Source organism: Chaetodon auriga, chromosome 1, assembly GCF_051107435.1.
Source record: "Chaetodon auriga isolate fChaAug3 chromosome 1, fChaAug3.hap1, whole genome shotgun sequence".
Taxonomy (NCBI): Eukaryota; Metazoa; Chordata; class Actinopteri; order Chaetodontiformes; family Chaetodontidae; genus Chaetodon; species Chaetodon auriga.
Window position 1 is genome coordinate 32,156,015 of NC_135074.1, and position 15,070 is coordinate 32,171,084.

General features: G+C 49.8%; 1 protein-coding gene across 1 annotated transcript; it reads right to left on the reverse strand.

The window, feature by feature from the left end:
- On the reverse strand, window positions 1-14,188 carry LOC143323512 (ankyrin repeat and BTB/POZ domain-containing protein 2-like). The gene is made up of 17 exons (XM_076735390.1): window positions 13,227-14,188; window positions 8,287-8,436; window positions 6,285-6,492; window positions 5,521-5,673; window positions 5,268-5,433; window positions 5,074-5,163; window positions 4,816-4,917; window positions 4,630-4,726; window positions 4,417-4,543; window positions 3,751-3,983; window positions 3,427-3,605; window positions 3,038-3,143; window positions 2,858-2,960; window positions 2,474-2,546; window positions 2,317-2,385; window positions 1,884-1,997; window positions 1-1,664 (listed from the first exon to the last, which is right to left on the reverse strand). The coding sequence occupies exons 1-17, from the start codon at window positions 14,110-14,112 to the stop codon at window positions 1,428-1,430; spliced, it is 3,093 nt and encodes a 1,030-aa protein (XP_076591505.1). The 5' UTR covers window positions 14,113-14,188; the 3' UTR covers window positions 1-1,427.
- Window positions 14,189-15,070: the final 882 nt, after the last annotated feature.

Here is a 15,070-nt window from a genome sequence, read left to right on the forward strand (position 1 = left end):
TCTGGGGGGTGTTAAGACGTTTATTCACAAAAATATGGACATGTTTGACAGGAGCTGATGGTCTGCGTGCAGCTGCAGAGGACTCACACGTCAGCCGTCACATCGCAGGGATGCACACGTGTGAAGGGAGTTTTTCTCAGATTCATCAACCCGTCGTAGCTTAGCCATCAGAGCTAACTGAGGCTGTATGAGGGACAGTCGGTGTCCACAGTTTGGTGGCTTTGTCCATTCATTCTAATGTCCTGAAGACCAAAACCACAGAGCAGACATGTTCCTCTGCTCTCACATTAGCCACTGACGTTAGCATTCCCAGCTAATTCAACTGACTACCTTCAGGAGAAATGGCAACGTATAAGGCAGAGAGTTAGCTTAGCATTAGCTAATTAGCATGATTTTATTTTACAGGTCACATTAGAAAAAGCCCTCTGAGGACAACCGTCACCTTACATTGAACGAACCAATCACATCATCTCCTGCCTCTGTGCTGCTTGTCCAGGTGTGTTTTTATAAAATAAGACTTAAAAAAGATTTTCATCTTTTGTTTTCAGTTCCTAAACTAACGAGCCTTCAGCTGTGCCCATATTTCCACATCTTGTTCATGGTTCATCAGCTCATTTGTTTTCTGAACCTCTAAGTTTTAGCCTCTTCACTCCATCTCATGTGTGTCGCCACCAAGTGTTCAAGCAGCTTAAACAGCTAGTTAGCCAGAGCTAACGAAGCTAACACCCTTTGAAAAGTTAGTGACTGTAAACTGAGCACGGATCGACGAGGAACTAAAATGATTTTAAACCACCTGCGTGGATCAAAGCTCCTTAAAAATGTTTTTCCCAGCATCATATTAACTGATCTTAGTTATTTATTGTACAAACGGTCTGAATGCTGTTTAAAGAATCCACAGACCAGCAGCTCTCAGACTGATATTAACCGAACTTCAAAGACTACAAACAGAGTCTCAGGCTCAGGTGTGAGTCCTGGTGGATGGAGAACATCTCACCTGACCTGATCTCTACAGGTAAAACATGGGATCTGATCAACTGTAAGAGGAACTTAGAGTGAAACCTGATCACGTGGTCTGAAGTCCCGACACAAGTGAAACCTCCATAACACTGATAATCGATCAGAGCAGTGATTGATTTCAAAAAGAAATGATGAAAGTATGAATGACGTCATGACGTCAAAAAAAACTGAAGCCTCGTTTGACTTCCAGTGAAAAATGTTACCTGATGACTGACGTCATCGATACCGAAGCCGTCTGTGACTCATTGGTTGAATCATTGATTGTGTCCGGATCAATAAATCGGATCAATGACCGCCTGTTCTGTGTCCTACTCTTCCTCAGAAGATGAAGGTGTAAACAGTTTATGGCTTCTTTCCCAAACTCAAGCGGTGTGTCTGAACGCCGTCAGCACGTGAAGCTGCTCTGTCCTCTACCCCCGACATGCCGCGTGGAGGACGGACAGTCTGCGCACCAGCGCGGCCTCCAGAACCCTCAGCAGGACCGGCGGGTCCCGGTCCCGGTCCCGAGCGCTCGTCCCCGGGCAGAGCGCGTCCCGACCCGCGGCGCCCAGCAGCAGGCGGTGGAAGTCCTCCCGGTCCAGGAGCCGGTCCATGTTCTGCAGGAAGAATCCTTCACAGAACCTGCAGAGTTCAGCTGCTCCGAGGTGCTGAAACAGAGAGACACGTTTCAGGTAAGGAGAGACAACAAGGACAACATGAGGAAGAGGATTTAAAGGATCTGAACCACGACGAAGAACAAAACTGAACTACATGACTCACAGAGACATTAAACACACCGATCACGACCTCCAGACTATAAAACTTCTCATCTAACAGCGTCTGTGACAGGCTGACCAGCGGCCGGCCGCAATGAGCCGTCGTCGTACCTGCGCCGTCAGGTAGATGCTGACGGCGGCGTCCACCGTCAGACTCTGCGACAGCTTCATCTCACAGCATCTCTGCAGACCTCTGAGCTGGAAGTACGAGGCGGCGGGCAGCAGCTGCAGAACAGAACACAGATCATCCAAAGACGTCGAGAAGAGCCGCAAATATTTCAGAAATCAGAGGAAGACGAGAAGAAACGAGCCGTCAGGGCTGATCTGAGCGTGAGTGCGGTGCAGCGCGCTGGTCTCATGGCGGCGCTGTGGGACTGTCAGACGTCCTGATTTGGTTATTCGAAAAAGGAGCAGATGACGCGTCCGCTGATTGAGCTTCATACAGGCTGAAAAATCAGCGTCACACTGATCTGACAGGCGAACGAACAGACACACGTCAACGTGAACGCGGAGGTCTGCACCTGCGGCAGGTGAGTGCTTTTACCTTCATGGCCTCAGAGTGTGACACGGTCAGTCCTTCTGTCCCTCCACAGTACAGAGACTTCATCATCATCTGCAGAGGAACACACACGTCAGCATCCACCCGCTGACGGAGCAAAGGTCACACTGACACCAGAGGACAGACGGCGAGCGCGCCCTACCTGGAAGGTGCTGTAGGTCATGTGACTGACGTGGATGACGTCGTCGGGGGAGTCGCAGAGCATCTGTCGAAAGCTGACGTCAGAGCAGAGAACGACGTTTAGTTTAAACTTCATTTTAATTATTTGTTTAAACTCTCTGATCATGAAGCAAAGAACACTCGACTCAGCTGAGACGAAGATGAAACTGTTTCTTCCTCATCATGACTTTTTTTTTAAATCTTAAAAGTTTTGTCTACATTCAGAAAATGACAATAAGTACAGAGAGCAACATGAAATAATAGAAAATAGAGTTAAATAAAGCCACATTTTGTTTTTATGGCGTTTGTCAGAAATAAATGATCGTTTATGCTTTAACATCTTCGTGCTTCTGGAGGCGGATCAGACCGTTCAGACGCCGACATCAGCAGCACCCGGTGAGCGAAGAACGGACGGCCGTCCACCACGAACGTCACGTCCGACATCTCCCGGTTGTTCAGGAAGTGAATATCTGAGGACAGAGACGAGCAGGCGTCCTTCAGGTGTTCATCCTCAGCGGGGGGTCACATGACGGCAGCGGCGGCTTACCTAGCTGCGTGGACAGAGCGACGTCCACGGGCGGGACGGGAGGAACGGGAGCGCCGCCGTAGCAGTGAGAAAACACGGAGGCCAGCCGCTTGGTTATCACGTAGTCCTGCAGAGGAAGAGCGACAGGAAGACCAGACTGAGACTCAGAGCCTGAAGACAGACTCAGAGACTCAGAGCCTGAAGACAGACTCAAAGACTCAGAGCCCGAAGACAGACTCAGAGACTCAGAGCCCGAAGACAGACTCAGAGACTCAAAGACTCAGAGACTCACAGCTGTTACTAATAAAAGCTAAAGATATCCACGCAGGTTACAGACAGAAGACATGTTTCAGGAGGACTGATGAAGACGTCGCTCGACGCCGCAGACACAGAGGGACACTCAGCTGTACCTTGCTGCTCTCTAACATGCTGAACATGAGCGGGACGCCTGTGGAGACGAGCTCGGGGCCGTAGTCCTCCGTCCTGATGGAGGGGAACTCTGCGAGGAGGGAGACGGTGGCTTTGTCCCTGCACAGCTGCTGGGCTCTGTGGAGAGACTGCAGCCAGGTGTGGAGCCTCCAGGGGACACCTGGACACAGCAGAGAGGGACAGTTGGACAGCTCGACTGTCTGATGTGTTTCCATATAAACGTGTGACATGTGATTGGTTTAGATTTCAATCAACCAATCAAAGCATGAATACATGTCATCTATGCCGCGGACTCTCAGTCTCACCCATGTCTCTGAGCTCCATGCTAACGTCCAGGTAGCCGTGCTCTGCGCTGTAATAGGCCGCCTGCTGCAGGGCCTTCATGCGGGCCTTACACAGTCTGGGAACAGGACTCGGGGATTCTGGAGCTTTTGCATCGCGGTCGGACTCCTCCACGCCTTCGGCCAGGATCTCCTCCAGAGACAGGATGTCCTCCTTCCTGTCCTGCGGCTGCAGCAGCAGCCTCCTCAGGACGTTCCTGGAGACGAAAACAAAAACAGAAGGCTTGAATAAGGCGAGCCGGCATCCTGATCCATGTCACAGGAAAAACACGCGCAGCATCCTGGACTTCAGGTGTGCACCTGTGTGAGCGCCTGAAACGTGCTTATAGTGCGTCCTCACAGTGATAACTGGATCACCTGTTACCACATCACTCACCTGCAGCAGCTTCTTCTACTTCATTTTCATGCTGAAACTGCAGCGTCCAGCTCACCTGTGAGGCTGAATACGTTTCAGACGAGTCGCCGTCTGCTTCATAGATCAGAGCGGCGTTCTACAGGTGGAGCGCTGCATGCAGATGATTGACAGGAGGCCATTTTCACCACCTGTCTCACCTTTTCATAACACTGGTTTTCAAGAAGGGTCCTACAAACATTACTTTACTGCTTCAAAAGGTGAGACAAACGTCTCACCTGTGTCCGTGTGCTGCAGCGTAGCTGAAGCAGGTCATGTCCTCGCACAGCGGTGAGTTCCCATGATGCACTCTGAGCAGAGGGTCGGCTCCGTGGGACAGCAGCAAGCTCACCATCTCGTAGTAGCCTGAGAAGATGAAGATGTTACTCAGACAGTGAACACATGCAGCGTCGATGTGGCCACACACGCTCAGGTGTTCAGTAACCAGGTACCTGCAGCAGCAGCCAGCTGCAGCGGCGTCTCAGCCGAGCTCTCCTGGCCGTCCAGCAGGGCTCCTCCCTCCACGTCTGCTCCGGCCTCCAGCAGCAGCTGAGGAGACAACGCCGTCGGAGACAGTTTAGCCGAGCCGCTTCTATCGAGCCGCCATGTTTAAACCTGACGCGTGTGTCAGCACTCACCTGAGCCACAGACAGGTGACCGTGCAGCACGGCGAACGTCAGCGCCACCCAGCGCCGACTGCCGGGGTGAACCGAGGGGTGTCTGACAGAGCAGCCTGGGACCTGAACACACACACACACACACACACACACAGGTTTCCATTGATGATTTACATTAGGACCATTTTGTCCCCATAAGGAAGGCGAGTTCCCACAATGCAACTGCACTAACCAGCTGTGACCTGGGCTCTCCAGCTGAGTCAGCAGCTATGTGTTTACCTGCAGGTCCAGGTGAGCTCCAGCTTCTATGAGCATCTGCACCAGAGCTTCATCTCCGGCTGCTGAGGAGTACATCAGAGGAGTCATTCCCTGCAGGAGCAGACCGTCAGACCTTTGGATCAGCTGCTCAGACAAACATACGTCAAAATAACCCGTGACCAGGAGCGTGTCATCTCCGTGGCCACACCCCTCACCTGGTCATCCGTGGCGTTTACCCCCTCGTCTCCCAGCAGCCGTGTGGCCTGATGGACCAGATCTGCTCGGCCACACGAGAGCATCCTGAAGCCCAAACCCAGCCGGAACTTCGCCGAAGCGGCTTCAGCATCCGCACACTTCCAGGACTGGAAGCAGCACTCGGACCTGGAAGCAGACAGAAGCCTGAACCTGGTTCTGCGTCACCCAGACGGTCTTAGTCATGCACATGCTGACTGCTGATTGGCTCCTCACTTCAGCTGTCTGGGCTCACAGTCCAATCCTGGGAGGAGCTGCCTGGCTGTCTGTCTGACATCATCGCTGTCCACCAATAGGCTGCGGCGATGTTCGGCGTGCACCACGGCGACGCGGATCCACTCCATGAGAGGAGGGAGGAGCAGGAACGGCCTGGAGGAGGCGCAGAAGCCATCAGTGCAGACGTGGCCATCAGAAGCTCACTTATGTTCACGTTTCAGGATTTTTTAATTGGGCAAATTGTTTGATAGTTTAGATTCACGGTGTCTGAAATGCACCAACCCGCATGAAAAGAGAATAAAGTTTGATTCTTTTCATGAAAACATTCAATCTGTAATCCATGTTTTTATGAACCAAACACGCTCAAAGAAAATCAGTAATAATAATAACAATAATCAGGTGTTTTTGTCTGAGACTGTCAGCTGATGAAGACCCTGAGCTGCAGCTGAAAGCTGAAGAAAAACAGTAAGTGAACTCTGAATTAGTATTTTTTAAAGGTTTCACACCAAACTTGAAGCTGTTCACTAGAAGCAGCAACAAACATCCTTCATTCTGCCGTCAGAGCCGAGAACACCAGCGCGGAACAAATGACGTCTTATCTTAACTTATCTTAAACAGTGTCGTCTGAAGTCTTTATCCGTAAAATCTAAAACAGACAAATACTGACAGAGATGAGCTTCAATAAGAAAACAAACAAACAAAATCAACAGTCTGCTGTTGACACACACACACACACACACACACACACACACACACACCCCTACCTCTCTCTGCTCAGCTCCATGCTCGGAGGCTCCAGGTTTGGATTTTCCAGCGACTCCATCTGCGGGCTGGACAGGAAGTAGTAGAGCGTCCGCAGGGCGTCCGGGGCCCAGGACACTGATGTCCGATTGGCTGAGCAGGCCGGGCTGACGGACGGACTCGAGCTGCGCAGACGCTGCATGTGACGCATTGCTCGAGACACCAGATCACCTGCAGGAAGAGCAGAAGGTGAAGATCACATGACCCTGTGTGACGCTGTGCAGTGTTTCCTTTAATGAACGCTGTCGTCCAATAAACACGAGCGCTTTAACTCTGACAGAACAAAGACAAACAGCTTGGATTGTGAGAGTCTGTCCTGTTAGCACAGCTCCACATGATCTGATAAATATGATTTCATGAGCAGTGATCATTTATATTTCTGCTGGTTTCTGAGAGTTTTATTAACAGGCTGTTTGCAGATGACGTCACGTCGCTCTTTTGTTGTGGTGTGAGCTGCAGATGGAGGGCAGGAAGTGATTTTCTGCACTAAAAACACTATAACACACTTAAAAAGCCGATGTTTTGTGTTGCTCAGATCGATCAAACCAAGAAACCATGGGGAGCTCGAGCACCAACAGTCGTTCATAAGGGTGAAAAATGAAAGAAACTGACGCTGGAAAAAACATTCTGTAAACTGTCTGCGGTCGGGAGGAGCCGAGGGGCTAATGGTGGAAATGGTGTAACTTTAGCTGTTGTTTTAAATCTAAATTAAACAGCTACAAGCAACACGACAAACACTTGTTAAATCAGTGTTCTGAATTCCCGGCCTTTCCCCAGTAGGCGGCAGCACCACGCAAGGTGTCAAGTGGTAATTTGTTGAGGCACTGACAAAGACACCTAAGAGAGACTCTTGGGGTCCTTAAGGTGCGTTATGCTCAGACGTTTTCTTTTTTCTCCTGCCTGGACTGTCAACGAGTGAACAGCATAACAGTAGATGAGCGTATGTAAGTTATTTGTGTGATTCTTTTCTTGGGTTTTGTCTCATGACACACTTGGTGTTTGAGTTGTTGAGCTTTGCTCAGGATTGTTAGTTGTTTTACATCACTGTGAGGTGACTAATGACATTGTCCAGGTGTTTAAGTTAATGCTAAGGCTATCAAGCTAACGCTAGCGCTGTTATGCTAGCGCTAGCGCGCTAACGTTAGCACGCTAGCGCTAAGTCGTTAATATCATCATGTACATGTTAGTACTTTTCAGTTCATTCTAAATGCTTGTGGATAGCTTCTAGTCTGTGAACATTATGGCTATCTAATACTGATTTATGCTGGATATTATTTGTGATTGCAGAAACCATATGACTGTTGGAAAATACAAATTAAATTGAACTGAAGTTGAGGCCCTGTTCCCATGTCACTCTCTGACCGGAGTCTACTGTAGATGTAGAGACCAGCAAGAATTCATAAAGTAGACGCTTCTACCACCCACATAATTCTTAATAATAATCAACCTTAATGGTTTCACATCAGCTGAACGTAAATAACGTACAGTTAATAAACCACAGTTCAGAGCGACGTCTGAATGAGCAGCTAAACCTTCGGTTCAGTTCATCGTGTCCACTGTGGTTTTCACTTCCTGCCCTCCGTCTGAATTTAACGTCACGTGACTGCAAACTTTTAAGACAGGAAATCTCTTTTCAATAAACAGAAATAATCTAAACTTCACTCTGAGGAGAAAACAGTGAAACAGACCACGGCGTGCTGAAGTCATCAGATGGTCCGTTAACGGCCACGAACAGTGAAGGAACAGACGTCTTTTATTCTTTCTGCGTAACGAGCGTTCAGATAATGAGCTATGGTGGCCTGGAGGGTGTGAAGGTGCCCATGTTTTCTGGATACAAGCCACAGTTTGTTATGTAACCGAGGGGGAGCTGGCAGCGTCTAACGATGTGTCCCAGGAGCCCGACACCCATCACACTTTAAACCAACACACACACACACACACACACACACACACACACACACTTACTGAGCTCGGCGATGCTGCCCACACAGGTGGCGAGGAGAGCCTGCTCCAGCGTTCGCAGCTCCAGCTGGATGTAGGCGTCCTCCCTGCTCTCCATTGAGTCCTCGGGAACCTTGGTGTACGGGCTGACATGGGCCGGCAGCGACAGTTCACCTGAACGCACGCGCGCGCACACACACACACACACACACAGACAGAGGTCACTTTGGTGGATGAAATTTGCATCAAAGCCTCAAAGAGCTGCCTGAGCTACAGCTGTCACAGAAAACCTGTTTTTTGAGTATCGAACAGCCTCGAAGCTGCCGAGGAAAGCAGCTGAATTCACAGCAGAGAGAACAGACTCCAACCAATAAATCGATCAATAAATATGATCAAAACACCCAAAGTTGAAATCACTCCTGCAGCGTTAACGTCTCCGCTCTGCCTGCTCAGGACATCTTTGGCTAAATGCACAGCTTACGTTTATCATGAGTGCTGATAATCAGATGTTTGCATGTGCTAACTGTGCTAACTGTGCTAACGACAAGCGAACACACTGAACTCATGGAGGGACAACGGAGACGAGCACTGTGTCATCTCTGACGTTTCTGCTGGTGTTTGGGTACTTTTTGCACTGGAAACCACTGAAACTGCTGTGAGTCCAAGTCTCTGATAGTCCAAACACACACACACACACGCGCGTCCATTGTGGCCTGTTGAATCGGGTATTTGCTGACTCCTGATCTTCCCACAATGGAAACAGCTTCAGTGAGGACAAAAACACTGAAGCCTCCAGCAGCAGATACACAAGAGTGATTCAACCTCAACCGCTCATCATGTGTGAAGACACGTCCTTGTCATCATCATCATCATCACCCTCGTCTTCATCATTTTTTCTTTGTCAGCTCGATGTGTGCAAACAAAACTGATGTTCTTAACACTGAACCAAAAAGCATTTTTGAAGACCGGGCTGCAGAGAGCCGACCTCGACCCGTCTGTTTAACACAGGACTCGTCACTGATTGAACAGATTCATCACTCCGGCCTGGAAAACACTCCTCGGCCCCCTGAAAGTGGGTTTTTGTGTGGAAGAAAGAAGCGAGTGTGTCAGATAATTGATGCAGATTACTGAGCTGAACAAGCATCTATTCATGAGTCCACAACAGGAGACCAGTCTGCAGCGGACAAAGCACAAATCACTGTTCTCTAATCCTACCTGTGACACACACACACACACACACACACACACACACACACCCCTCAGCTCTAACACTGGCCTGCTTACATCCAGAATCATGCGTGATTAAGTCATTTCCTTTGACTCTGTGTGTGTGTGTGTGTGTGTGGCTGAATAAAAACATAACACTTAACGACCCCCAAGTCTGCAACTGCATCCTCAGAGAGTGTGTGTGTGTGTGTGTGTGTGTGTCTCTCAAATGAAAACAGAAGCACAGTCACCGTACCTGCAAACAACAGCTCTTTTCTGCTGCGTGGTATAAAGCTGCAAGTGTTTGGCTGAGACAACAGAACCACAGAGCCAAGGTGTGTGTGTGTGTGTGTGTGTGTGTGTGTGTGTGTGTGTGTGTGTGTGTGTGTGTGTGTGTGCGTGCGTGCGATGGAGGTCAAGACCACCTCAGCAGAGTCTAAACTGAGACCAGGAGAGCAAACAGAGTCCTAATCTGGATCAAAACTGGCCTGCTGTTCATGAACAGAGCTTCACAGAGCAGCAGAGCTCAGATCAGCCACTAAATCAGAACTTCAGTGAAAATGTTAAAAACATTAAAAAGCACGATCGTCTGTGTTTTATCAAGTCACATCGATAAAAGTCTGATGTGTAAGAGCAAAGCCTGAGCAGACACGGGGACAAACAGGCCATGATGCAGGACCAAAGGCTAAATAATAACAATGCTAACGTTAGCATGCTACATGCTCTCAGTGCTAACGTTCAGCAGGTCTAATGTTTAACGTGTCCACAGTCTTGATGGGAACTAGTTTCTTCAGGTCACAAACCAAAGTAAGGGTTCTGACCTGCTGGTGGCGCTGTGAGCAGTGAGGGGGAAGCACCAACATCAGCAGGTTTCATCCAACACGAACATCTGCGCCAAACTACACGGCATCCATCCAAACGTTGATCACTGCTAGCAGCTAACGTGGCTACAAACACAAGCGGCCTTTGAGGCTGGTTCACAGTTTATGGGCTGCGACCACAAAGGCCACAAAGACCACCTAAACACATCCAAAGAGGTCCAGCAGGACCCTGTTCCAGACCTCTGAGTCATCGTCCACATCTCTGATTTGTTTGGAGGTCTGGTGTTGTGTTTACTCACAGCTGGTTGGTGGAACCAATCAGAGCTTAGCAGGAGTGACATGATACTTTGACAAGCCGTTTTCATCCAACATCACAAACGCTGCGGCAGGCATGGACGAGGTCGAGATCAGTCAGGACGAAAGACAAAAGTCTGCCGAACAGAAAGCTGTCAGCATGATTTCAGTTGGAGCGACTGAAGCGAAACGAGGCCGCCTCGACCCAAAGACCACATGCAGGAGAGGTCGAGCTGGAGTCAGTGAAGTCTTCACAGAGCTCACGGGGTCATGTCACGCAGGCAGGCAGAATTGGCGGGAAGACGTTGTTTTGTTAGCATAATCTGGTTTAAACCTGTGGGCGGGACGTCTGGACGCTGTGGACTCGGGCTGTCTCACAGTCGGCTTCACAGACCTGAACACAGCCGCTGACGACAGAGCGGAGGCCGATTACGTCTCTCTGGACACCCAGGAAGGCCTCCTGAGACAGACGTCCGATTAATCAAAGAGGCGTGAGAATCATTAACCTCCAATCAATCATTTAGTTTCTTCATCAAACGAGAAACAACTGCAGCCTCCTTCTGCTTCACAGCTCTGACAGATGGAGATAACATCATGTGACGTTTGAGGCGCACCCAGAGTGTAGGATTACTCGCTGCTTCATCTCTAATCTGACTCTGTGTCTTTGTCCAGATGTGTCTCTCCACGTCCTCAGCGTGAGGGTCGACTCAAAGCACACAGACAAACACAGACTGACCACTGGAAGCAAACTGGAACAAGTTCAACGTGACGGAACACAAACAGACTCATGACACGTTAAAACGCACACAGCGTCAACGTGAATGTGCTGAACACGGCGAGCTCAGGGTGACGACCACATGACGAGCTGTGGACAGAGGCCACGGAGGCTGTTTGTTCGGCCGAGCCGGCGGCGCTCGTGGCCGTGAACCTCGCGCCTGCAGCCTGAGCGGGAAAGAGAGCTCCTTTGTGTCGCCTGTGGGGGTCAGAGGGCAACAACACCCGCTCGTTTACTGCACCCGCTCCTTCCTGTTCGCTCTCATGGGAGAGCGATATCCCAGCATGCACTGGGCTGGAGGCAGAGAGACATGGTGCCTGTGTGTTCAACAGTCGGTGATTTAGTGTTTTGGATTTCTACAGATGCATTTTCTTTTTTTTTTTAAACAATGTTTTCTCCGATTTTTCACCAAACTATCAGGTCCATTTCGCTCACCTGGAGCCTTCAATCCCTTCAGCCGGTGGAGTTCTCTCAGCTCTAAAAGCACTTTGTGAGCTTCTCATCCACGCTGGAAACATGAAAATAGCACAAATATTAACAGACATTAGGACATCTACAGTCCCATGAAAGGTGGCCAAACTCCACCTGCTGAGGAAGATCAGGTGACACGAGAGAAAGTTCCAGAACAGCAAAACTGACCTTGACTGTCAAACCTGTGGAGTAATAATGTTGAGTATCTGAGGACGCTCACAACAACCAACCAATGGCGGCGCAGCGCTGAGCACCGTCTCGGCTCTGTGGAGTCTGCACGAGCTTCCTGCCACAGTCCAGAGACGTGCAGGTGAGGCTGACAGGTGTGACGACATCACGTTCATTCAGTCACTCAGAGCAGGACGTGTTCGTGTGAACCACGTCTCTCTCACCCAGTGAATGTCCCAGAGGGCGTCTCACTGCAGACGTTTATCAGACCATCTTTCACTTCCGTGTCCGTTATTACCCAAAATGCCCGTTTCCTGTCTGAGGGGTTTCCCATCACATCCTCCACGGTTTGCCAGACTCCTTAGCCTGCTGTTAATTATCTGATATCATCATCTGGACTGAACCCTCTCTGAGCAGTTTGAAGGGATTTAGTCCTCTTTGGTCCTCTGCTCTGTGGGGAGCAGAGCTGCTCCTCCAGGGTGGGGTCTGGGGTCTGGGGTCAGGGGTCAGGCCCCCCCACCCACCCACTTTCACAGCAGCTCTCACTGATTTTACATTTAAACACAAGCTGCAGGGGGAGGCAAAGAGGGGCGACAGGACCGAGACGCTTCTCCTGTGACTGCTGTCAGACTCGGACACATCAAGTCACATGTGGATTCAAAACACACGTGTTTTCTGTGCGATGGACCGTGAGTGTTTTCATTGAGGGACATGTGACATTTCACACGACGGCATTTCTCCCACGAGAAGCGCGTCTCTGCGTAAAACTGCAATCAAAGTTTAAAATCTGAGTAAAGTTTCTCAGGTTATAAAACCAACGTCTGTCTAAACTGCTGATCTTTGATATGAACAGTTTGTAAAGTTGAAGCTGTAAATTAAGTTTATTTATCCAAAAATAAGAGAAAAATTTGTGTAATTCAATTTTAAATGATGTAAAATAGACGTGAGCAAATCCAAGTGCTGGAATGTAACTGAGTACATTTACTCAAGTACACTACTGAAGTACAAATTAGAGGTACTGATACTTTGAGTATTAACATTTTTGCTACTTTATACTCTCAGAGGCAAATGTTGGACCTTTTACTCCATTACATTTGTCTGACTGCTTTAGTTACTGGTTAGTTTTTCACCCCCTCCCTGTCCAGTGAAAAGCACGTATCTCCAGATGCGCTGATGCTGAAGGATGAAGTTCGCCTTTAAAGAAGTTGTGTTGAGGTGCTTGAACTCACCATTAGCATTTTTGCCGCATATCAGGTGCTCGTAGACCTGCAGGAGTCCCCACAGCTCCGCGTCGTTGTTGACGGCTCCCTCCAGCAGCTCCACGGTCACCGGGCAGCAGGTGAGCCCGCTGACCCGCTCCTCCTCCTCCTCCTCCGCGGTCAGCCTCGCCGCCTGCAGCGCCCGTCCGACCACCTCCTCCATCAAACTCTCCACGCAGGCTGCCAGGCAGACGGCGGCGTACTCGTGAACGCGCACCGACACGCGTGTTTCCACCATCCACCTGAAGAAGCGGCCCACGGAGAGAGTCAGCCCGCAGCGAGACGACTTGCTCCGCTGACGCGCGTCGTCCCCGGAGCTCATGCAGTGCAGGGACACGGCCTTCACCGCGGAGGAGATGCACTTCTCGGCCAGACCCCAGCTCAGCACCAGCCTCACCGCGCTCTGGACCTCCAGACGCGTGCACCGCCTGTGGAGCTCACTCAGCCGCTGCGCCTCCCGGGACACCCGCACCAACGCCCTCCGGAGCAGAACGGACAGCCGGTGGACAGCCTCTCCGGTGAAAGACGCATCCGAGCCGGCGACTCGACCCACGACTTCCCACAGCTCCTGCTCGGTCCAGGGATAGTCCTCCAGCTCGGGCAGGCAGGGGCACCTCGCCAGGATGTCCGCCGCGTCCTCCGGCAGGGTGCTCACCGTGTCCCAGCTGCCGTTCCTGCTGTACAGAGAGCCGGCGTGCCGCCACCAGGTACCCCGGTGAGGAGTGCACGAGTGCGCCTGAGACTGCGCCGACCTGCCGGAGGAGGACAGGCTGAGGGACGGGCACGGGTCCCCGGGCACATAGCCTGAATCCAGGCTCAGGTCCTCCAGGGCTTTCACCAAAACACCGCTGGACATGATGCAGAGGGACTCTGAACACTTCACACAAAGCGGACAAGAGTTTTCTATCAAATCCAACTTTGCGCTCAGTTTGAGGACGGACCTCAAAACTCAAAGTGCACGAGACTGACCGGCTGCGCCACAACCAACCAAAATATGAAGGAGTGACGCGGACCAATCAGATGCAGCAGCCAGTGAGCGCGCAGGTGAGTTTACTGTCGCTCAGCAGCGCCTCCCTGCGGCCGCAGCGCCGAACTGCGGACAAAAACCAACAAACTGAGGGTGCGTTTATCCTCCAGAATCAAACTTCTGGTCATGGATTTCAGAGTAACAGCACACGACAACGGTCGCTTTGTTTTTCAGCAAAGTAAATGTTAAACCAACAAACAGTAAAGTTAATATTAACACAAGTGAAAATATGCATTTTAAAACTAGCTGTAGTTGCTTTAAGGTCATGGTCATGTTTTTGTATCATATGAAGCCGTTTTTACTTAAGTGTCATGATAATTAATGATCCAATCAATTTCTTTTATTACAAATTGTTTTATACAATTAATGAAATAATTCCACATTTGGGAAATGTGCTAATTCTTACCAAGAGCTAACAGCTAACTAACTGGATGAGTGTGGAGACACCGTCATGTCTGTCCGTTATGCTAACATTAGTTTAAAGATTAGCTAAGCATAAAGTCACCGCTTAAACTGTTTGAGATGTAACGTGTTAATCAGTGAACTTAAAAGGTGTTTTTACCTTTGAACAGAGCCAGACTCACTGTTTCCACTCTCTGTGCTAACCTAAGATGAAGCTAACCGCCTCCTAGCTGTAGCTTCACAGTTAGCTGTGCTGCCTTCAAAGGCATAGGTTTTTTCAAACTTTAAACAATTTTCATTTCCTAATATATCCCCTAAATTCCTGTATTTTCTGGCACTTTTGGCTGCCTGGACTCTACGTCCACTTTCAACAATTATTTCAAAT

Excerpts from the sequence above, each read along its gene's own strand:
- LOC143323512 (XM_076735390.1), bottom strand. The coding sequence starts at position 14,112 with ATGTCCAGCGGTGTTTTGGTGAAAGCCCTGGAGGACCTGAGCCTGGAT. Across the intron at positions 4,727-4,815 it reads GTCACCTGTCTGTGGCTCAG|CTGCTGCTGGAGGCCGGAGC; the intron begins GTGAGTGCTGAC and ends TTGTCTCCTCAG. Across the intron at positions 3,984-4,416 it reads GCTGCAGCACACGGACACAG|GAACGTCCTGAGGAGGCTGC; the intron begins GTGAGACGTTTG and ends TTTCGTCTCCAG.